This window comes from Leucoraja erinacea, chromosome 24, assembly GCF_028641065.1.
Source record: "Leucoraja erinacea ecotype New England chromosome 24, Leri_hhj_1, whole genome shotgun sequence".
NCBI lineage: Eukaryota > Metazoa > Chordata > Chondrichthyes > Rajiformes > Rajidae > Leucoraja > Leucoraja erinaceus.
Genome location: NC_073400.1, coordinates 29,644,574 through 29,669,453, shown reverse-complemented (window position 1 = coordinate 29,669,453; position 24,880 = coordinate 29,644,574). Strand labels below are relative to the sequence as shown.

The window sequence follows — 24,880 nt, the reverse complement described above, 5'->3', positions numbered from 1 at the left end:
TCTGTGGCAGAGAATTCCATAGATTCACAACTCGCTGGGTGAATAGGTTTTTCCTCATCTCAGTCCTAAATAGCCTACCCCTTATTCTTAAACTGTGACTTCTGGTTCTGGACTCCCCCAACTTAATGGTGGCTTCCTGCACTGAGCCATTCCTGACAACCCAAAGTTGGTAATAATAATCGTACATGAGGCCAGCGTTTGTACAGATGACCTGGAGGATTGACTTTAGGCATGTTAGCTGAATCGGGACTTCACAGTTTGTCTTGGCATCGACATGTCATCAATTTCTATCCGATTCCAGCAGATACTCTCCACCAGCTATGAAGGGACTGGTCCCCGCTTCCCAGGTTCGATCCTGACTACGGGTACTGTCTGTGCAGAAACAATCGCAATGTTTAAGAAACATTTAGACATGTACATGGATAGTACACGTTTCGAGAGATATGGGCCAAATGGAGGAAGGTGGGAGGAGTGTAGATGGGACATGTTGGTCGGGGTGGGCAACTTGAGCCGAAGGACCTGTTTCCATGGTGTATTTCTGATTCTATTTCTAGTGTATGGGTAATCGATGGTCGGAGTTTTATGACCGTTGGCAGATCTATTTCCCTCCTGTGAAAAATAAAGTTCCTATTGTATCGTATAAATGTAAACACTGTTGTAAGGGGCTGTACTATAAGGCTTTGTCATAGTAATAATAATAATAATAATAATATTTATTTATATAGCACTTTTAAACAAAATCACTTTGAACCAAAGTGCTTTACAGAGATTGATTAAACTAATTGAATAGATTAAATGTCAATAAATCCATATAAAATAAAAAAGAAAAAGAAAAAAGAAAAAAGAACAGTACACTACAGAAATCAACAAGAAACGTCCCCTCACAGCAGAATTCACTGTGAGGGAAGGCACTAAAAATATCCAGTTCTCCTCCTCATAGTCCACCCGAGGTCGGGGTCTATATGTGGCCTCCTCAGCCAACCCGGTGTTTTCAGGCCCTCCTGCCGCAAAGCTGGATCATCGGCGTCGGGTGAACATCCTTCAGCGGCTTGGACTGAAGCGGCCGCTTCCTCCCCGAAGACTGCATTGTCCAAAGTTCTCAGGCCGCGCCGGCTGGACCTCCGACTCTGGCGATCCCGGATCCCAGGCTCCGCGGTGTTTTAAATCCAGTGCCGCCCGCCCGCGGCTGGACGCTCTGCAGCCGCAGCTCAACGATGTTGCAGTCGGCGTTCACAGTGCCCCGGAGCTTACCGCAAGGCGACCCGGTAAGGCATCGCCCGCTCCGTGTTGGTGTCCCAGCATTTGCACCACCGGCGAAGCTGTAGTCCCGGCAGGAAACGCCGCTCCAGCGCTGCTCCAGCTCGATGGTAGGCCGCACAGAGAGGACGAAGATGCGGTTCGGAGGAAAACCGCATCTCCGACCAGGTAGGACTGGGATTAAAATAGTTTCCCCCTTCCCCTCCCCCCACCCACCACATAAAAGAAGACCTCCAACAAACATTTTGTAGTGACAGGACTAAAAATAAAAATAAAAAAGGGTGAAAGGACGGACTGCAGGCGGAGCAGCCATACACAACGGCGCATCACCCCTGCAGTCCGCCATCTTGTGCTATCATAGTGAACATACTAAGTATCTCAGAGGAAGAGAAGTGGAAGGTTGTGGGTGGGGGTGGGCGGGTGGGGGGGGTCATTAAATGTGTCGGGTCCCAGCAGCTTAAAGATAATAGAAACACCAGCAATGATTGTGAAACCAGTTGCTGGTAAACTTCCCAAAAATGCCGTTTAAAGTCTATCGAGGGAGTTGTTTGTTTCCTAACCAAGGGCACTATGGTTAAATATTTAGAGACAGGGTCATGTTCTGTAGATAATACCTATCCCACAAGCTTATGCCAATGCACTGAGGTTTAAATGCGTTCTGCTTCTTCTGTATTCACAACCCAATGATTCGCACCAGGATCAAGACTCAACTAATTTCTAAAAGAGGGCTTGGTTTAGTTTAGTTCAAGGTTTCAAGGTCAGTTTATTGTCACATATACCAATTAAGGGATACACCAAGGAAACGGTCATAAAACACAAAATACATGAACATTGCAATGAGAGTGTTGCTGCCTTACAGCGCCAGAGTTCCGGGTCCGATCCTGACTGCGGGTGCTGTCTGTGCGGAGTTTGTACACTCTCACTGTGGCCGTGTGGGTTTTCTCTGGGTACTCCGGTTTCCTACCACTTTCTAAAGAGATGCAGGTTTGTAGGTTTAATTGGCTTGTGCAAATTGTCCCCAGCTTGTAGGATAGAACTAGTGTGCGGATGATCACTGGTTGCCGTGGACTCGGTGGGCAGAAGGGCCTGTTTCCACGCTTGTACTCTTTCAGGCATGTAGTGTTTAGTTCAACTAAACTAAACATTATATGCCTGAAAGAGTACAACTACAAGTATATTTTTTAGGGTGTAGTGCCCTTAAAGGCAAAGTTCTCTGTTTAATTAGAGCTCCTCCTAATACCTATTTCTTCTGCCACGTACCTGCTGCAGCACGTACTCTTTCTAGAGAAGGACAATATTTATTTCTCAGCCTTAATCACTGAATAATGATGATTATGTTGTTGCTTGTGGAAGCTTTGAATGTTGTGGCAATGTTCCTTGACATCAATGGCTTTATTTTTAAAATAATTTAATAAGTCTCAAGAAATTGAAGTTTATTAAAGTTACAATATAAAATCAAATTTTCCTTAACATTCCTCTCCGTGGGCCAAAGGGCTTGTTTCCCGAAGGGCTCTATCTGCAAACTAAACTAAATTAAACTAAACTGGAGTGAATGATAGTTGAAATAAAACATAATTTGTTATGAAGAAGGGTCTCGACCGGAAAAGTCACCCATTCCTTCTCTCCCGAGATACTGCCTGTCCCGCTGAGTTACTCTCGCATTTTGTGTGTATCTTCGGTTTAAACCAGCATCTGCAGTTCCTTCCTACATAAAACATAATCAAATAGTTTTGCTTACCTGCCAATGAAAAGGTGGTCAGGAACAGAGTAAAATGAATATATTTCATGATTAATAATAATTTGTCAATCCTTCATATGAACGCCACTTTGCGCTGTGTACGTTTGTCCGGATCCTGTCATTTGCTGCCTATCTGGACTTAGCAAGAATAAAATGTTTGCAATAGATTGTGTAACCTCCCACAAGGTTATCTGATGGCCAAGATAATGTTGCATATGTCAAAGATGTGTTTTCCCTGTTTCGAGCCTACTTCATCAGGTGATATTCAGTGTGTGCTTATTTGTTTTTCTGGCATGGATCGCATAGACCATGTCACAACTGCTGGGTCACAGGAACCAGGACCTATGAAAGAAGTGGCTGTGTCTATAAGTTGTACGGACACATCTTGTGCAAAATATGGTCTTTTTTTTTTACACAGAATTACAGAATATTGAAATTCGGTGCTTGGATTGCAAAGTCTACAATTTTCTTTCCAGTTCCAGATATGGGAGCGATAGATCTGGTAGACACACAGAGTCTCTTGCCTGGAGTAGGAGAATCAAGTACCAGAGGACATACGTTTAAGGTGATGGGAAAAAAAATTAATATCAACCTCAGGGGTTACTTTTTCACACAAATGGTGGTGGGTGTATGGAACGAGCTGCCAGAGGACATAGTTGAGGCAGGGACTATTGCAACATTTAAGAAGCATATGGACAGGTACATTTGATAGGACAGGTTTAGAAGCACATAGGTCATGTGCGGGCAGTAAGGCTAGTGTAGAAGGGACACAAAAATGCTGGAGAAACTCAGCGGGTGCATCTATGGAGCGAAGGAAATAGGCAAAGTTTTGGGCCGAAACCCTTCTTCAGACTGAGGGGCGGGGAGAAGATAGGAAAAAGGAGGAGGAGGAGGACCCCGGGGGCTGAGGGATGGGAGGAGACAGTCCGAGGGCTGAGGAAGGGGAGGAGGCAGCAAGGGCTAACAAAATTGGGAGAATTCAATGTTCATGCCTGCAGGATGGTTGGTGTGGGCAAGTTGGGCTGAAGGGCTGTTTCCATGATGTATGAACCTATGACTCTATGACACTATCCACTGTGTATTTAATAGAACATAGAACCGTACAGCACAGGAACTGGCCACATTCAATCTCTGTGTAAAAGATAATCTCCTTTAAACGTAGCCACTCTCACCTTAAAGCTGTGCCCTTTAGACTTCAGCATTTTCACCACAGGACAAAGATTCTACCTTTGATTTACATATACAGACTTTGCAATCAGAGAGATGAGAGGTGGAAAGAAAAGCTTCGTAATCCAAGCAAGCGTTTGTAAAATTTTAATACCAACATGGACGTAAAGAGGAGCACAATCATTTAAACATGAAAAGTGGTCACGTATTGATAAAAAAAAAGTTTCTTGGAAGCTAGTAATCGTTCGAATGCAAAGTTAGACTGAAAAGAAATGTGAGCTATTCAGGCAATAATACTACAGAAAATACATTAAGTATATTGTATTTCAATTTCTTAACACGTGGAATGTAGAAATCATTATTTAAAAGTCAGTAACTGTTACAAAAGACATTTTAAAACATAATTTTTTGAGTTACTGTCAAGTTGTAGTTCAAATTTGACATAACAAACAAGATTTCAGTATCATTTGCACAAATACAAAGTTTAATGTTGCGCTTGTATCAGGGAACAAGAATTCATTGCTCAAAAAGATATTAGAACATAATTCATTATCAACCTTAACATAAAATGCTACTATTGTCTTCCTGGTTATCCATTGCATCACTGCAAACGGACTCAGTGAAGCCTTTTATTCCCTTTGCAATAAATTAAGAAGATTCAGTTCATTCTCAACCTCAAGTTGATTGTGTGTTTGACACTACATATGTTTCTTTACAAAACCATACTCCAGTGGTAAGACTCAATATCGTACAGGTCAACAAAGTCGCTCAGCAATCATTGATCAGCTGTGCAAAGGTTCTTTGATCACCTTGACCAAAATTAAAGCATTAATTGGGAGAAGGACCATTCTACTTGACTCAACAGTGACTATAAAGTACCCAAATGGTTCTGCAACTCAGGGCACATCTCCAAGGTTCCAAGTTGTGATCATGTAGCATCACATTGCAATATGAATTTAATATTGATGTTAGTAAACGTTAATTCTTAAATGATTCACCTCGCACATTGCAGACTTAAATCTCCACAGATGTGTGTGGACAATGTGGAACTGTGGACGGGTTAATACCTCAAGTTGGATTTTTGGTGAAATTAGTTGGAGCTTATATCTCAAAGTGATAATGATTGGATTGGATCCAATATAACAAGGATGGAAAAATGTAATTTCTGACAATGCCACTTGATATGGAATTGATAAAAGAGTACCTAGCCTTTCAGCCCAAGTGTTTATGATTCATTTGAATCTCGTGCACCTGTCTCCTGTCCTCCATGTACTGGTTCCCATCTTTTCTACATATCCAGTTCCTAGTCCCTTAGTACTATGTCCGGGGTGGGAGATTGCAACCTTCATGTGGTCCACCCTGTTTCGACAAATGCAATCAACCTGGTGTGCACAGTCAAATAAGATCAAATAGAAAAAGTTGTCCTACAACTTTAGGCTGTGCACGCCATACGCAAGAAGAAGAAGAAAAAGTCCTATGCCCTATCTCTCTGCTCCTTAACGGCACCTATTATCCATCTTAATTTCAGCTCTCTTCTTGTTTAGTTTAATGTAGTTTAGAGATACAGTGCAGAACCACGACCTTCGGCGCAATGAGTCTGCGCCAACCATAGATCCCCGCACATTAACACTATTCTACACACACAAGAGACAATTTACAATTTTTACCAAAGCCAATTAACCTACAAACCTGTGCATAATTGGAGTGAGGGAGGAAACCAGTGCTCTTGGGGAAAACCCAAGTGGGTCACGGAGAGAACGTACAAAGTCCGTACAGACAGCACCCATAATCGGGATCGAACCCGTGTCTCTGGCGCTGTATGGCAGCAACTCAACCTCTACGCCACAGTGCTGTTAATTCTGTGTCTCCCAGCGGCTCAGCCCACAGTTGTGGTCTGTGGTTGGAAATGAAGCTAAGATCATTTCCCTTTAGTTGGTCAACAGAGTCTATCATTGTTCCATCACAATGAATCATGTGCAGCTGCATCCATACCTTTAATGCAGAACTAAACCTGGAGAGCAGAACACCAGACCACAAGGATAGCACGGTGACGCAGTGGTAGAGCTGCTGCCTCACAGCACCAGAGACCCGGGTTCGATCCTCACCACGGGTGATGTCCATATGGAGTTTGTACATTTCTCCTGTGACCACATGAGTTTCCTCCAGGTCCTCCGGTTCCTCTCACATTCCAAAGATGTGCGGGTTTATAGGTTAACTGGCTTCTGCAAATTGTCCCTAGTGTGTAGGATGTGGGGATAGCATGAAACTAGTGGAAGCGGGTGATCGATGGTCGGCGTGGACTTAGTGGGCTGAATGGCCTGTAGCTACGCTGTATATCTAAACTAAACTAAACTAAAGCCATAGCACATCAGTCAAGTTAAGTGCAAATAGGCAGTCCATGCATTATGAATAACTAAAGCCTACATCAACTGTATGCAAAATAAACAAATGATTAAATAGTGAATAATCAGGAAGAAATGCTAGTTGTACATGTTCCCTCATGTTGTTCTGGTGCAGTATGTAGCAGAATGGCACAGCCATCTTACAGCAGACAACCCAGAAATGCAAGGATCCATCAAATAACATTGTGTTTCAACTTCCTGTTGCTCCCCGTTATATCTGAAGCAGCACCTTCCACCTTTCTGTTTATCCCTGAATCTGAGAAAAGGGATGTGGCACAGTGGCGCAGTGTTCGGGTTGCTGCCTCGCAGCGCCAGAGACCCGGGTTCAATCCTGACTAAAGGTGCTGTCTGTACGGAGTCTGTACGTTCTCCCTGTGACCATGTGGGTTTCCTCCTGGTGCTCCGGTTTCTTCCCACACTCCAAAGACGCACAGGTTTGTAGGTTAATCGGCTTCTGAGATAGTGTTTTTTGTACGGGTCGGCACGGACTCGGTGGGCCGAAGGGCCAGTTTCCGCGCTGTATTTCTAAAGTCTAAAGCTTTTTCTTTTGCTGGGGAATGACTGTGTAGTTGAGTAGGATATTAGTGAAGTTGACTAAAATGTCACATCTTAGGTTAAATGGGCAGGTTAGGTTAGAAGAGACAGCTATTCGGCCCCTTGAGCCTCTTCTACAGTTCAATTGGATCGTGGCTGATTTGTATCTAGAAGTATCTTGGGTGGTGAAGATCAGATTCCCCAGCCTAGCAAACTTTTCAATTGTCCTCCCTCCCCTACCACCATGCGCACCTCAGCAAATATTTGAGAGAGGAAATCCCATATTTCCATTTCATTTTGTGTGAAGAAAAGAACTGAGATCTATTTGACTTCCCCTTAGCAAAAAAAAAAAACCCCTGGAAGAAATAAATGAGCCAAGCAACATATGCAGAAACAAAGTCATGGTCGATGTTTTGGCTCAGAGACATCGGCCATCTCTTTGCGTTCACAGATGTTGCTGGCTTGCTGAGTTCTTCCAGCAGTTTTTAACGTGGGATTATGACCCGTGGATGAACACAAGGTGCAAAATGACACGTGTATCCAAATGGAATAAGTTGTGACTTGGAGGGATGTTGTTCTGCAAAGAATGGCTGGAACATCAGGGGAAGAATTTTACTTTTTGAATGCAATTGTCGAATACTCTAACGGTTCTGCGTTTGGAGGCTCGGTAACCGGCGGCTTTTTCTCTTCTTGAACCTTGGGGGGGTTGACGTTATCGTACATGGTGGAGTCTTCCTGGTGGTTGTTGCTCTGCTTGATTGCCACGGTGGCGTAGGTAACTCCGGCTTCCATCTCTTTGGCCAACTGCGGACATTGAGAAGGAAAGAAACAAAACCGATGTGTTAGAAACAAGGGAACTGCAGAGGTTTAAGAAGGAACTGCAGATGCTGGAAAATCGAAAGTAGACAAAAATGCTGGAGAAACTCAGCGGGTGAGGTAGCATCTATGGAGCGAAGTAATAGGCTATATTTCGGGTTGAGACCCTTCTTCAGACTGGTGGGGGGCGGGAAGAAGAAAGGAATAGGCGGAGACAGTGGGCTGAGGGAGAGCTGAGAAGGGGAGGAGAAAGGAGGGACTACCTGAAATTAGAGAAGTCAATGTTCATACCGCTGGGGTGCAAACTGCCCAAGCGAAATATGAGGTGCTGCTCCTCCAATTTTTCGGTAGGCCTCACTCTGGCCATTGAGTAGGCCCAAGACAGAAAGGTTGGATTCTGATCGGGAGGCGGAGTTGAAGTGCTGAGCCACCGGGAGATCAGGTTGGTTATTGCGAATCGAGCGGAAGTTCTGCAGTTGCTGCCTTACAAAAAAAACCCGCCCAGAGTGCCGGAGTAACTCAGTGGGTCAGGCAGCATTTCTGGAGAACTTGGACGGGTGACGTTTCTGGTCGGGACCCTTCTTGGACTCTGGCGAAGGGTCTGAAGAAGGGTCCCGACTCGGAACTGTCACATATCCATGTACGAAGTTTGTATATTCTCCCTGTTTTTCTCTATTCAACAGCTAAACCAACCTCTCACCAACGAGAGCGGTCCTGACCTCCCGTCTACCTCATTGAAGACTTTTGATCTATCCTTAATTGGACTTTTCTGGACTTGAACTAAACGTTATACCCTTTATTCTGTATCTGTACATTGTAATCATGTCTCGTCTTGCTGCTGACTCGATAGCACGCAACAAAAACGCTTTTCACTGTACCCCAGGCCACATGACAATAATAAACTAAACTAAAACAAAACTAAACTAATTCCCAGAGGTTCCCTGCTCCCCAGAATTTAGACAGTGGATTTGTGCAGCTTGGGACTAGTTTTGAATTGAACACACTTACTGCAGATAGAGTAGAGATTTAGACACTTAGATATGGACGAGAGGGGATCTATAGAAACATATAAAATTCTTAAGGGATTGGACAGGCAGGAAAAATGTTCCCCGATTTTGGGGGAGTCCAGAACCAGGGATCACAGTTTAAGGATATAAGGCCATTTAGGACTGAGATGATGAAAAACATTTTCAGCCAGAGAGTTGCGAATCTGTGGAATTCTCTGCCACAGAAGGCAGTGAAGGCCAATTCACTGGATGTTTTCAAGAGAAAGTTAGATTTAGCTCTTTGGGCTAACGGAATCAAGGGATATGGGGAGAAAGCAGGAACAGTGTACTGATTCTAGATAGACAATAGACAATAGGTGCAGGAGTAGGCCATTCGGCCCTTCGAGCCAGCATCGCCATTCAATGTGATCATGGCTGATCATCCCCAATCAGTACTCCATTCCTGCCTTCTCCGAACATATTGAATGGCTCGAAGGGCTGAATGGCCTACCCCTGCACCTATTTTTAAAAAAAATATGCATGGAAAAAGTGAAACCTGATTAATTGAAGATGTACTTTTGTCCAACAAACTAAACTGCTGGCTCTAGCAATAATATATTTCCCAGTAAAACAAACAGTGGTGCTGGAGCCAATAACATTTGTACAAGAAAGAAAGTTGTTGATTAACAAAGATGTGCAACTTTGTAGGTTTCCTGGGCTCCGTTAAAAACTTTGTTCCTAATGTGCAGGGAGTGAATGAGAAAGTGGGATAACATAGAAAGAGTATGAATGGGTGCTTGGTGGTTGGCATGGGTGAGCCAAAGGGTCTGTTTTCATGCTGTATCTCTAAACTAAATTCAAGTAACCAAGTTTGATATTGATATAGTTTAATTTAGTTTGGATTTACAACATGGAAGTCCTTCTGCCCGCCAAGTTCCTGCTTGCTAACAAGTGTTCTATCTCACACGCTGGGGACAATTTTACAGAAGCCAATTAACATACAAACCAATATGACTTTGGGACATATGGGTCTGTGGCTTCTCTGCATGATTACAATCAAGTCGTCCACAGTGTTTGAGAATGATCTGCCATGATCACATTGAATGGCAGTGCTGGTTCGAAGGGCCGAATGGCCTACTCCTGCACCTATTGTCTATTGTCTATTGTACAGATACAGAATAAATTTTAGTGCAAGATAAAGTCCAATTGAAGATAGATCAAAGGTCTCCAATGAGGTGGATGGGAGGTCAGGACCACTCTTGTGGGTGGATGGTTCAATTGTCAAGTAGAGGAAACCGTAGGCAGAGGAAAATGGGATGAATCTTAATCCAAGGATCATTACACACTCTCAAATTGACAGAAGAATCCCATGAAAGGCCACAAAGGGCTGGAGTAACTCAGCGGGTCAGGCAGCATCACTGGAGAACATGGATAGATTACATTACAGATTTAGACCCTTCTTCAGACTTTGAAGCTAACATATCTGAAGAAGGGTCTTGATCTGAAACGTCACCTATAAGTGGGGTGGCAAGGTGGCGCTGCAGTAGAGTTGCTGCTTACAGCACCAGGTGCTGTCTGTCTAGAGTTTGTACATTCTCCCCACGACTGCGTAGGTTTTCCCTGGGTGCTCTAGTTTCCTGCCACACTCCAAAGACGTGCAGGTTTGCAGGTTAATTAGCTTCGGTGAAAATTGTAAATTGTCCTTAGTGTGTAGGATAGTGCGAGTGTATGGGGATTGGTGGTCGGCATGGACCGAAGGGCCTGTTTCCGCACTGTATCTCTAAACTAAACTAAACTCTTTGTGTCTTTTTGTGTATTATCCAGCATGTGCAGTTTTTGGTATCTACATAAAAATCCCCAGGGTTTACCTAGTAAAAGAGCAGGAGAGCTGCAATTGACGTCGTTGCCAATAGTTTGTCCTTAACCCATACTGCTCAGAGAAAAGTGAAAAGAGATTATCTGGTTGTTATCATGTTTCCATGGGAGGAGTTGTTGAACTGGAGAGGCTTGGCTGAACGTACAATCAGGACATTGAACTGATAAAGGTGAACGGGACTGGGATTCATCTGAGGGCAAAGCTTTTGATTAATAGGAAAGGTTCAGCAGCCAGAGTAAAGCAGATGTTTGTGCATTGACTAAATATGATAGCCCTGAGAGTTAGCGTAGACTTGATGGTCCGAAATGGTGTTCATCTATCTTATAACAAAATATGAAATTATGGGTCAGAAGAGTGAGTGCTGCAGCGCCAGAGCACAAGGGATTTGCACGTTCTCCCTGTGAACCGCGTGGGTTTCCTCCAAGTTCTCTGGTTTCCTCCCACATCCCAACGACATGCGGGTTTGTAGGCTAATTCTTCTTCTTCTTAAACCCTTTGCTCCTCTTGAGAGCATAGGCCATTGACAAATGTCCTCCACCTCACTCGGTTGTTGGCAGTTCTTTCAAGATCTCCCTATGCAGGCTAATTGGCCTCTGCAAATTTCCCTTAGTGTAGCAATGTTACAAAATTTTGAGATTTTAAAAATCAAGTCTGCAATTTATCCCATCAGATAAAGCATAACAATAAGTTTAATTTGACACCAAATTCACTTTCATATCTCAAGTATTAAAAAAGTTATGGCCATTTTCATACTCGGAAATTAGCATCTTGTTCCCTATTGATTTTCAATGGACATTACAAAAAAGCTGTGATCTTGGATAGTCAAAAGCCCATTTCTTAAGGAAAGATTAACATTTTTAAATAGCCTAAGTGTCCAAAGATTATTCACAAATAATTCACAATATAACATGATTTTTATATCTAATTTACATTAATTTATAGGCCAAATGGAAGGAATTTAGTGTTCAATTGCTGTAAATAAATGCCCATTTAAATCGGCTTTCTAGTGGGTTTCTGTGAACGCGCTGGTTTAGAACGTTGACATCGCGCTGGATTAGTGCCCTCAAATGCCGAGAAAAATACTGCGGGATATAAAAAGCCCAAAATGAACTACTCGCTATAGATAACTTTAATTACAGGGTTATATATATGCCCCATTTAATGTAAAAATAAGGTACATACCTTTAATTGTTTGCTTTATAAAACCCTGGGGCTGCGAGAGGTTGCGGAATGAGACAGTAATTTTAAAACTATTATAACTATATTATCGAGGCCTATAAAACTAATAATACCTTTTGCGACCGGGTCTTGCAGCGATTTTTCGTTAATGATTTACTAGGCTGAACATCTGCGATTAGTACAGCCTAGTAAAAATCGCGTTTTAAACCCGCCCCCTCCAAGCAGCGCCAAAATCGCGGACATGGCTGAGGGCAGATTCCCAATGACGATTCGGGTAGGTTTTGTAACATACCTACTTAGTGTGTCGGGAGTGGATCACAAGTGGTCTTGTATAGAACTTGATTGTAACCATGTATGTGTAGGAAGGAACAGCTGATGCTGGCCTATACCAAAGATAGACACAAACTGCTGGAGTTACAGAGTGGGTCAGGCAGCATCTTTGGAGAATAGAAATAGGTGAAGTTTCATGTTGGAACCCTTCTTCAGACTGTAGATGTCATCATGTATAGTCTTTTCGCTGACTGGATAACAAAAATGCTTTTCACTGTACCTCGGTACATGTGACAATAATAAACTAAACTAAGTTAGCGTGAACAGATGATAGATGGCTGGCATGGACTCGGTGGACCAAAGGGCCTGTTTCCATGCTGCATCCATCAATCATGAGTGTGAGTGGCAGGAATGGAACATTTAATAATTATAGTACATCAACACATTTAGTCAATTCAAAGAAATACAGTAAAAAAAAGTAAAGATATTATATTGGAATGCATGAACTGTTGTGGTCACCCAGAGATGATGGATAAGCTGAGACTTATTTCTCTGGAGCAGAGGAGTTTGAGGGGGTGTATAAAATGGTCAGGGACCTAGATTCACAATCTTTATCCCAGGGTAGGGGAATTTAAAATTAGAGGTTAAAAATTTGAGGTAAGCAGGGACAGATTTACCAGGGACTTTTTAAATCTATCCTCCCCAGGGTTGATCTATGGCATGTTTAAGAAAGAACTGCAGATGCTGGAAAAATTGAAGGTAGACAAAAATGCTGGAGGAACTCAGCGGGTGAGGCAGCATCATCGGAGGATGCTGCCTCACCCGCTGAGTTTCTCCAGCATTACCTATGGCATGTTTAAGGTGAGATGTAGCTCACATTTTAAATGTGTCGGAAGGAACTGCAGATGCTGGTTGAAACCAAAGATCGACACAAAATGCTGGGGTAACTCAGCAGCATCTCTGGACAGAAGGAATGCCTTCTGGGGTGCCTCGGGGATCTGGGTTGGGTCCTATGTTGTTTGTCATGTACATCAATGATCTGGATGAAGGTGTGGTAAATTGGATTAGTAAGTATGCAGATGATATCAAGATAGGGGGTGTTGTGGATAATGAAGAGGATTTCCAAAGTCTACAGAGTGATTTAGGCCATTTGGAAGAATGGGCTGAAAGATGGCAGATGGAGTTTAATGCTGATAAATGTGAGGATAAATGGATAAATGGCAGGACAAATCAAAATAGGACGTACATGGTAAATGGTAGGGAATTTCCGTGCTGAAATTGTTATATGGTTATATGGAATGGGTGACGTTTCGGGTGGAGACGGGACTGAAGAAGGGTCACCCATTCCTTCTCTCCAGAGATGCTGCCTATCCCGCTGAGATACTCCAGCATTTTGTGTCGATCTTTGGCTCACATTTTAAATTTTGGTTTCTCTATTCTGAGAAGGTTTACAACTTTGATTACAATAGTAAATAAAAAATTTTGACCGAGATATCTTAATTGCAAATAAAGAAGATGTGTATCACAATTGCAACGCGCCCCTTAAATAATTTTGCAGGCACTGAAACTTCCAATGTTGCCAAAAGTTTGTAGGCCTTACCATAGAGTTTGACTTCGGGACGGAGTTCTCTATTGTTGAGTCGCCTTCCTTCTTATCTAAAAAAAACACAAAGATATTAAGTCGTGCCAATCGAAAACATTTAAAACATTTTTTGTCAAATGTAATTTCTAAAATGCACTGTTTTTTTTTTAGCATGCATACCCAAATGTTAAAAGAAAAACCTAAATAGATGCTGTGTTAATAAAGAGTCATAGAGTGACACGGTGTGGAAACAGGCCCTTCGACCCACCGAGTCCGCGCTGACTATTGATCAACCCGTAAACTAGCACCATCGAGCGCATTCGGGGCCATTTACAATTTACCGAAGCCAATTAACTCACAAACCTGTATGTTTTTGGGATGTTGGAGGAAACCGGAGCACCCAGAGAAAACCCTCACAGACACCGGGAGAATGTACTGACTCCTTACAGACAGCACCCGTAGTCAGGATCGGACCTTGGTCTCTTGTGGTGCGAGGCAGCAACTCTACCACTGCGCCACTGTGTAATACTAAGATTTCCTGGTCTTTTAAAAAACTTGGCCCACTCACCTGTCCCTTCACCTTCAATCTCCTGCATTCCTTTAAATTCCACTTTACAGCCATCCACACGTTCACTCGCACCTGAGAACAATTAAATGCAAAGGCCGAGCTTTAAAGATAGAGTCAGATCAGCAATTATCATCCAGGTGTGATGCTGATTAGTTTTTCAGTTTTAGTTTTAGAGATACAGCGCGGAAACACGTCCTTCTGCCCACTGTGTCCACGCCGACTAGCGATCCCCGTACACTAACACTATCCTACACATTAGGGGCAATTTACAATTATACCAAGCCAAATACCTTACAAATTTATACGTCTTTGGAGTGTGGGAGGAAACCGGCGGAGCACCCGGAGAAAACGCATGCAGGTCACAGGGATAACGTACAAACTACAGCACCTGTAGTCAGGATCTAACCCGGGTCTCTGCTGCTGTAAGGCAGCAACTCTACTGCTGTGCCACCATGCTGTCAGATTAGTTGAAAGTTGTTTTGGATCATTTGTGTTAATTGGGCAGGATGAGATCTGTTACTCAACAATGACTTCCCTTGTCGTTTGCTGTGCTTAGACACACTCTCCTATTTACTTAACATGATGCAACGCAGAAAGCATACTGTTAGCTTGCGTCCCAGCTTAGTTTGGGAACAGCCCTGCCTAAGACGGCAGAAAATCGCAGAGAGTTGTAGATGTAGCCCAGACTCCCACCATTGACTCCATCTACACTTCACGCTGCCTCGGAAAAGCAACCAACATAATCAAAGTCTTGTCCCACCCTGGTCATTCTTTTTTTTCCCTGCTCCCGTCAGGCAAAAGATACAGAAGCCTGAAGTGGCGCATCACCAGACTCAGCAACGGCTTCTTTTCCTCTTTTATTAGCCTTTTGAATGGTAGCTTCCTTAAGCTAAGGTACTGTTCGATTCGCCTCTCCCCCATTACAGACATTGAACTTTGCCTCTGAAACTGATGCTCTACAATGCTGAGAACTATATTCTGCACTCTGTATCTTCTCCTTTGCTCTACCTATGGTACTTATGTTTGACGATTGTATTTATGTGTAGTATTATGTGATCTGGTTGGATAGCATGCAAACCAAAGCTTTTCACTGTACCTCAGTACGTGACAATAATAATCCTAAATATAAACCAAAGACAGAATTTTATACAGAAATAATTTAATCTAAAGAATTGAACTGTGTCTTGGGTTTATAATTGATATTTTGGTATTTTGTAGTAATATACAGTAATTTCTGCCTAATCTACATACCTTGCTGCTCAAACTAAACAGAGGCACAAAAAACTAACTCCTAACAGAACATCAATATATAATTTAACAAGCCATTGGGGGAGACCAGAACCAGGGGTCACAGTTTACGAATAAGGGGTAGGCCATTTAGGATTGAGATGAGGAATTTTTTTTTTTTACCCAGAGAGTTGTTTCACACAGAGAGTGGTGAATCTCTGGAACTCTCTGCCACAGAGGGTAGTTGAGGCCAGTTCATTGGCTATATTTAAGAGGGAGTTAGATGTGGCCCTTGTGGCTAAGGGAATCAGGGGGTATGGAGAGAAGGCAGGTACGGGATACTGAGTTGGATGATCAGCCATGATCATATTCAATGGCGGTGCAGGCTCGAAGGGCCGAATGGCCTACTCCTGCACCTAATTTCTATGTTTCTATGTTGTGAATCTGTGGAATTCTCTGTCGCAGAAGGAAGTGGAGGCCAATTCACTGCATAGTTTCAAAAGAGAGTTAGATTTAACTCTTAGGGCTAAAGGAATCGAGGGATATGGGGAAAAAGCAGGAACGGGGGTACTGATTTTGGATGATCAGCCATGATCATATTGAATGGCGGTGCTGGCTCGAAGGGCCGAATGGCCTACTCCCGCACGTATTTTTCTATGTTTCTATCAAACAAGATTACTTAGCAGGTAGTAAAACAGGAGATGGACACAAAAAGGTGGAGTAACTCAGCGGGTCAGGCAGCATCTCTGGACAAAAGGAATACTGTAGGTGGTGTTTCGGGTCAAGACCCTTCTTCAGACTGAGGGTCTTGGGAAAAGGAAACGAGATATAGAGAGATAGAGAACAAATGAATGAAAGATATGCGTGGTCATAGAGTTGGTGAGCACGAGGACTCACAGAGGGGGAGCAGCAAGAGGATGTTGCAGAACTCTCGACGGAGGGAGGAGGAGAACTTCTTCAAAGTAGGCATTCCTTGAGGAGATTTGACAGTGAAGCAGATGATATGTGTAGGAAGGAACTGCAGATGCTGGTTTAAACTGATGATAGACACAAAAAGCTGGAGTAACTCAGCGGTTCAGACGGCATCTCTGGAGTAACGGAATAGGTAATGTTTTGGGTCGAGGCTCTTCTTCAGACAGTCGGGGGAAAGAGAAACGAGAGATGTATAGAACAAATTAACGAAAGATATACGTGGTCGTAGTGTGGGAGAGCAGGAGGAATCACGGAGGGGGCGCAGAAAGAGAGGATGCTGCTGAACTCTCAGGGCCTGTTTTATTAACAAAAGAATCATTTCATATTAGCCAGCTCACTCATCTCGTGTGTTGATAATTGTTCGAGAAAGTATAGCTGTTTTGTTTCTTTGCACAGTACCAGACTGGGGGTGGACTTGACTCTGAGAGACTGCTGACAAATGGTCCTTTTAATTAGCACATGAAAATCACCTTTGTGCAGCTCACGTGACTCTCTAAGATTTTAAGACCGTCAGCAAGGAACAATGCATGCAGCTTTGTACCACACACAAATTGTCTCAACGCTAGTGGCAATCATGTCACCATTATATTGTACTGAATAGACAGACAGAGTAACAGAACTCCTATTCTTCCAAAGAGATACAGGAGGTTTCAGCAATTCTGGCAGACCCCTTTAATGAGATCTATGCCAGAACGAAATAAAAAAATATGAGGTTATTGAAATAAAAATATGAGGAGATTTCTGCCTGACAACATGCACATAGTTCTCAAGTGCAGATGTGTTTAGATCATTGCAAACCAAGACTCAACCATTAAAACAATGCTTTAAATTCTGTTTGGGTAGCTTACAACTTAACGACATGGACATTGAATTCTTTAATTTTAGGTAACATCCCACCCCATTCTCCAGCGGGACTGGCAGCATCTCTGGAGAAAGGGAATGGGTGACGTTTCAGGTCAAGACCCTTCAGACTAGTCAGGGGAAAGGGAAACGAGAGATATACACGAAGATGCAGAGAGACAAAGAACAATGAGTGAAAGATATTCAAAAAAGTAACCATGATAAACCATGATTCTCCAGCAGCTGCAGTTCCTTCTTGACCATGATAAAGGAAACAGGCTATTGTTAGCTGTTAGGTGAAAACAAGGCTGGAGCAACTTGGGTGGGGGAGGGATAGAGAGAGAGAGGGAATGCTGAGTTTACTTGAAGTTAGAGAAATCAATATTCGTACCATTGGGCTGTAAGCCACCCCAGCAAAGGATTAGATGTTGTTCCTCCAACATTTTGTGTCTATCTTCTGTTTAAACCAGCATCTACAGTTCATTCCGACACATTATTTCCTCCAGAGATGCTGCCTGACCCACTGAGTTACTCCTGCACTTCATGTTTAGTTTTTTTAGTTTAGAGATACAGTGCGGAATCAGGCCCTTTGGCCCACCGAGTCCGCGCCAACCAGCGATCCCTGCACACTTCCACTATTGTACACACTAGGGGCAATTTACAATTATACCGAGCCAATTAACCTACAAATCTGTAGGTCTTTGGAGTGTGGGAGAAAACCGGAGATCCATGAGCAAACCCACGCAGGTCATGGGGAGAACGTGCAAACTCCGTACAGACAAGAACCCGCTGGATCGAACCCGGGTCACTGGCATGTGAGGCGGCAACTCTACCGCTGCGCCACCGGCCCGCCCTAAAAATGAACGCCCGAACAGGGACTTGAACCCTGGACCCTCAGATTAAAAGTCTGATGCTCTACCGACTGAGCTATCCGGGCCCTCTTGCTCTATGCATGTTCCCAACATCTACAGTTCCTTGTGTCCACATCCATTTAAAACCTAGGTTAGTGTGTGCCATTGAAACAAGGTTTGACCTTGCATTAGTTTCTGAACTTACCATTATTTTTGTTCTTTCTAATTTTTCTGATAACCAGGAACAGGAGTCCGATAAACATAATCGTTAATATTCCGAAGACTAGTCCGATTATTAAGAAAAACCTTGGCGGTTAAGAAAAAGAGAAAATCATTAAAATAATTGCAGACATATCGGCTCGCATATCAGAGAAACATGAAAGATAACAATGAACAATTATGCAAGATCTTATTATTTCTGATTTAATGTATGGTACCACTTTCTAACCTCTCGGTACAGTCAAAGTTGCAGGCAACTCCTTTGCATTTATTTAATTCCAGTAGTTTTTAATTTTTAGGTTTAGAGATTCAGCGTGGCAAGAGGCGCTTCGGCCCACCGAGTCCACGCCGACCAACTGTCACCCGTTCATTCTAGTTCAATCCTAGCCACTAGGGACAATTTACAGAAGCCAATTAACCTATAAACATGCACGTCTTTGGGATATGGGAGGAAACCGGAGCACCTGGAGAAAACCCACGTGGTCACAGGGGGAACGTACAAACTCCAGACAGACAGCACCCGCAGTCAGGATCGAACCAAGGTCTCTGGCGCTGTGGGGAAACACTGTGTTACCCCTATTCCATATCCATACCATTCCCCTCAGTTATACATTTCTCTAAGCTGGTTCTTCATTTAGATTTTAATCTTTAGACTTAAGAGTTGCAGCGCGGAAGCAGGCCCTTAGGCCCATCGAGTCCACGCCAACCAGTGATCATCCCGCACACTAGCACTATCCCTCACACTAGGGCCAATTTACAATTTTACCAAAGTCAATTAACTCACAAACCCGCACGTCTTTGGGATGTGGGAGGAAACTGGAGCACCCGGTGAAAACCCATGCGGTCAAAGGGAGAACGTACAAACTCCACACAGACAGCACCCGTAATCAGGAACAAACCAGGGCCACTGGCGATAAGGCAGCAACTCTGTACAGTAGTTTATTAAGGATATTTGTTTGTATTGTACTATGGTGGTGGGATCTGGTTTGTTTTATTGTAGTGTAATATTATTTATTTAAGAATTGAATACATTTTTTAAATTTAAAAACAGGCAGCAACTCTACCGCTGCGCCACCGTGCCACTTTAGAATGACCCTATTCAGTTCAGCATTGTGTTCTTACGAGATAGATATGCAAAAATCCTATGTTTCCCACTTTAATTAATTAATTGATGTCTTTAATTTATATTATTTTTATTTATTGATCAATTGTTTATCAATATTTTGATTTATCTAACATAATTCCATTTTTTTACTGTTATGTATATAGGAACTGCGGATGCTGATTCACACTGAAGAGAGACACAATATGCCTGAGAAACAGGCAGCATCTCTGGAGAGAAGTAATGGGTGACGTTTCAGGTCGAGACCCTTCTTCAGGCTGAGAATCAGGGGAGAGGGAGACGTAGAGATATGGAAGGGTAAGGTGTGAAAACGATTTTTAGAATCAGTCAAGGTGGCAGAGTGAGCTGTCTGAAGGGAACAGAGTGGGCCTGGGCCTGGGCTTGCTCATACTGCCTGTGGCTTCTGGGCCTGTCCCACTTGGCGATTCTTTCGGCGACTGCCGGCGTCATATCAGTGTCGCCAAAAGATTTTGAACATTTCGAAATCCAGCGGCAACAAAAAAAATGTTGCGACACTTGAAAAAACACCGCGCATCAATACGTCATCACACCGCAAATTTTTCGGTGACCTATTACAGTCAATGATGCCAGCAGTTGCCGAAAAAATTGCTCTGTGTAGAAGGGTTTCCACAAGAGTGAGGGAGATGTGGGTGGGATTTGGGGAACCCTGTGGTTGTACAGGATACGTATATGGAGAGGGTGTCTCCAGTAGTTGGAAAGTCTTGGGACAGAGAACACAGCCCCAGAAGAAAAGGTCGTACCTTTGGAAAGCAGATGAGGAGGAATTTCTTTAGCCCGAGGATGGTGAATCAGTGGAATTCATTGGCACAGACAGCAGTGGAGACCAAGTCACTGGGTGTTTTTAACGCGAAGATTGATAGGTTCTTGATTAATAAGGGCGTCAAAGGGGGAGAAGGCAAGAGGATGGGGTTGAGGGGGAAACATAAATCAGCCATGTCCTATAGTCTTATAGTTTAAGATCTCGCATCCCATAAGAGGTGGTTGTGAGCTATGTGGTGGGATCAGAATTAATGCTGGGCCTTCAATGGTCTTCATTCTACTGCTCTCTGTCAGTATAGATACAGCCGACACCAGGGGAACCATCTCTCTGATGGGAAAGGAAATCTTAAAAATATTTACTCGCTCAAAAATCAGGAACAATGTTCTACTCAGCTCCCCAAACCTGCTCTGTCTGCCCTTTAATAAGCTCCTGACCTCAGCCGCTGTCTGTGTGGAGTTTGCACGTTCTGCCTGAGACCACGTGGGTTTCCTTTGGGTGCTCCGGCGTCATGGAACAAAGAACAGTACAGTACCAGTAGAGACCCTTCGGCCCACAATATGTATGTGCCGAACATGATGCCAGGTTAAACGGATCTCATCTGCCTGCACGTGATTCCCTGCCATTCCATGTCCCTATTTAAAAGCCTGTTAAATGCGACTATCATATCTAAAAAGAATGCCCGCATCCCAAAGTCGTGTGGATTCGTAGGTTAATTGGTCTCCGTAAATTGCTTCTAGTGTGTAGGACGTGGATGTGGAAATGTGATAACATAGAACTAGAGTGAATAGCTGATCGATGGCCGGCATGGACCCAGTGTGCTTGTATCTGCTGCATGTTTCAATCAATCGATCAAGATCGTTACCCCAACAGTCCCCCTATAACCTTTCACACCCTTGCTCATCAGACCGTTCTTCCGAAAATATAGTCATAGGTTCCACTTCCACTTCCATGGAAGAACGTTCCGAAGACTTAATAGGATCTGAGAGAAAATAACTTCCTCTCATCTCAGTCTTAAATGAACGCCCCTTGTTTTTAAACATGGACTCCAAATTCTAGACTATTCCCACAAGAGGGAGCAGTCTCCCCATCTCCAGATTTAAGGATGTGCCACTTTTTCATTAAGTTACCTTTCAGTCTTCTGAGGTTCAGTGGATATGCAATTCTGGACCAGACCAAAATTTTCTTAACGAAGACAACCCTTTATTCTATTAAGTTCTTTGAACTGCTTCAACTGTGGCCTGGACTAGAAGGCACGAGTGATGGGAGGAAATTGGATAAGTTGTCTGTTTTCCCTGGCAAAGGAGGCTGACAAGATAGAGAGATATATGAAATAATGAGAGGCCCAGTATTGTAGAGAGCCACAGTCTGTTTCTCATGGTGGAGGTGTCAAAAACTAGAGGGAATATTTTTAAGGTGAGAGGGAGGAGGTGTAAAGGTGAATAACTTGGAGAGTAGTTGGTATCTGGAATAAGCTGCCAGAGTGTGTACTGGAGGCAGGAATACTACAAGGTAACTAAATGAATATTTGAATGAGCAAGACATTGAAATTTAGTTCAGAAATACAGCACAAACAGGCCTTTCGGCCCACTGAGTCAGCGACTCCCATACACTAGCAACTATATTTAAGAGGGAGTTAGATGTGGCCCTTGTGGCTAAAGGTATCAGGGGGTATGTAGAGAAGGCAGGTACAGGATACTGAGGTGGATGATCAGCCATGACCATATTGAATGGCGGTGCAGGCTCGAAGGGCCGAATGGCCTACTCCTGCATCTATTTTCTATGTTTCTAAGTATCCTAACACTAGGAACAATTTACAATGCATACAGGATTAACCAATTAACCAACCAACCTGCCGTCTTTGGAATGTGGGAGGAAACCAGAGATCCCTGAGGAAACTCACGCAGGTAACAGGGAGAATGTATAAACTCCGATCAGACAGCACCTCTAATCAGGATCGAACCCGAGTCTCTGACACTGTAAGGCAGCAACTCTACCGCTTTGCCGCCCTGCCATCCCAAGCTATTTGGAATTAATACAGTGAAGTGTATAGGTACACAGGTACGATGGTCAGGATAGACATGTTTGGTTAAAGGGCCTGTTTCTATGCTGTACAACTCCAAGATTCTTTGACCATACTATTGATATCCTTCTTTCAATATTTAGCGCAATATAGTCCATTTGTTATTTTTTGTGCAGAATGAGAAAAATATATTTGATGTTTACCTTAGTCTTTCTTTGTCCGAAGGAAGTAGCGCTTGAGCTGGTAAAATGTATGAAAACATAATTTTATCTTTCACTATTTCACCAACATTGAGTTGTGGATTTACTGTTATAATGCAACACAAACAGAAAGAACATCCTAATAAATTAACAAGTGAAGGTAGAGAGAGAAAACAAACGGAGTGGCAAAGAAATCAGTGAACTGCAGGTCAGACCTTGATCTTTTAATTGTTTTCTTTCTCTCCTAATGTCTTTGTTAATCTATTAACAAGGTGGCTTCATAAACAGTGTCCTTTGATTCTCCAGGTGGGTTTCTGTGGGTCCTCAATCTGCAGCAGGTGAGCCGGGCCAGATTCAAGCTGCGTTCTTGCGGGCAAGTGCAGATGATTCCATTATGTTACTGCCTTGTCTGCTCATGTTCATAAGTTATATTAGCAGGATTAGGCCAGTCGGCCCATCAAGTCTACTCCACCATTATATCATGGGTGATCTATGTGTTGTAAATGGTGGAAAGGCTTTGGGAGGTCGGGAGATGAGGTACAAGAAAACCCCACCTTTCATCCAAATTTTAAAACCAAAAGTATGAATCACACTGAAAAAAAGACTCAAAGTGCTGGAGTAACTCAATGGGTCAGGCAGCATCTCTGGAGAACATGGACATGTGATGTTTCGGGTTGGGTCCCTTATTCAGACTTGACCTGAAACTAGGGTTGCCAACTGTCCCGTATTAGCCGGGACATCCCGTATATTGGGATAAATTGGTTTGTCCCGTACAGGACCACCCTTGTCCCATATTTGACTGTTACTTCTCGGGTCGGGCGGATTGTCGGGTCGGGGCGTCCGGCCCTGTCTCACCCGTCCAGACGTAGTGCAGTCCATGGAGTGCAGCAGCAGTGCCTCGCCCGTGGCCCCGTTGGTCGGCAGCCTGGCCAGCTGTCCGACCTTCCGAACTTGGCTTACCGCCCCGTCACCACCACCCCTCCTTCTCACGGCCGATCATCGGTTCATGAGTTGGACGGAGTGCCGGACTTTGCGCGCGAAGGCACGCAGCCCGGGCCAAAACTCCTCAGCTGGCCCACCGGCCGGGCTTTGTGTGCAGTGCAGCACCCGGGCCAACTCATCATTCACCCAGCCACGGCCCAGTCGGTCAACAAATTGCCATTGGGGATTTGTCCCTCATTTGGGAATGAGAAAGTTGGCAACCCTACCCGAAACATCACCTATTCATGTTCTCCAGAGATCTCCAGAGAGGGCATAAGTTTAAAATGAAGGGGGAGAGCTTTGTTAGGATTCTGAGGGGCACCTTTTTCACACAAAGGCGGATGGGTTTATGGAATGAGTTGCTGGAGGAGGTAGTTGAGGCAGGTACTATCGCTACGTTTAAGAAGCAATTGGACATGTGTAGGACGGGTTTAGAGGGATTTTGGCAAAACACAAGCAAGTGGGACTAGTATGGATGGGACATGGGTCAGTTGGGCTGAAGGGCCTGTTTCCACACTGTTATGACTCTATGACTCCTTGACTATGCTGGCTGACCCATGGAGTTACTTCAGCAATTTGTATCTTTGTTTGGGGAGAAACTAGCATCTATATTCTTTTCTATATTAATGTTCCATGTTCAGTTTAGTGTCCAACCATATGCTTAGTTGAACAAAAATATAGAGACAAATTGCATTATATGAACACAAATCTACATCTTACCTTCACGAACATTAAGCTCCACAGGATATAATGGGTCCAGAAGGTGGTACCTTTCTATTCCACACCAATACCAGCCCTTGTCGGCGTTTGTTAGTCCCTCCATTCGGATTTTAAGTTCTCCTTTGTTATTATCAGCTGTTATCGTTATTCTGCCATCTCTGCTTTTCCTCACAAGGCCCTGCGTTTGAACTAAAATCACGCAGCTTCGTCGATAGTATCCTTTGCACCAGTACTTCTGTTCGCTGCTGAAGTGCTTGTTGAATTCGCATGTGATTTCCACTACGCCTCCCACGATTCCAGTTGCCACGCTCGGCCCATTGATGTCGGCGTGTGTCACTGAGAGGTCAAAAACATGCATCAAATGTACAAGAGGGGAACGCTGCTACTGTTGGGCGCTAATGAGCTCCTTTGATGGTGACACATGTTTTCTTTTTAAACCACAAATAATTTTAATCAACTATTTACCAAAATACACACAAAAATACAAACAACCCACTGCCGTAACACAAAATAAAGTAAATATTCTTCAATATGAAATCACTATTTTCGTATCCTTATTGAGGATACATTC

The 24,880-nt window shown here is 43.5% G+C and overlaps 2 protein-coding genes and 1 non-coding gene across 4 annotated transcripts in view; all 3 read right to left on the bottom strand.

Annotated features, from left to right (window-relative positions):
• Positions 1–3,153, bottom strand: part of LOC129708885 (polymeric immunoglobulin receptor-like) — a 29,439-nt gene extending 26,286 nt beyond the window's left edge. For both annotated transcript variants that reach the window (XM_055654934.1, XM_055654935.1), the window contains exon 1: positions 2,996–3,153. In XM_055654934.1, coding sequence (XP_055510909.1) covers positions 2,996–3,044 — 49 coding nt within the window. In that variant the 5' untranslated portion in view covers positions 3,045–3,153. The remainder of the gene's footprint in view (positions 1–2,995) is intronic.
• Positions 3,154–4,294: 1,141 nt separating this feature from the next.
• On the bottom strand, positions 4,295–24,667 carry LOC129708991 (CMRF35-like molecule 1). The gene is made up of 6 exons (XM_055655120.1): positions 24,310–24,667; positions 22,612–22,648; positions 18,471–18,571; positions 14,376–14,447; positions 13,826–13,881; positions 4,295–7,902 (listed from the first exon to the last, which is right to left on the bottom strand). The coding sequence occupies exons 1-6, from the start codon at positions 24,665–24,667 to the stop codon at positions 7,711–7,713; spliced, it is 816 nt and encodes a 271-aa protein (XP_055511095.1). The 3' UTR covers positions 4,295–7,710.
• On the bottom strand, positions 18,279–18,351 carry trnak-uuu (transfer RNA lysine (anticodon UUU)). The gene has a single exon. It is a non-coding gene; the product is annotated as a tRNA-Lys (tRNA).
• Positions 24,668–24,880: the final 213 nt, after the last annotated feature.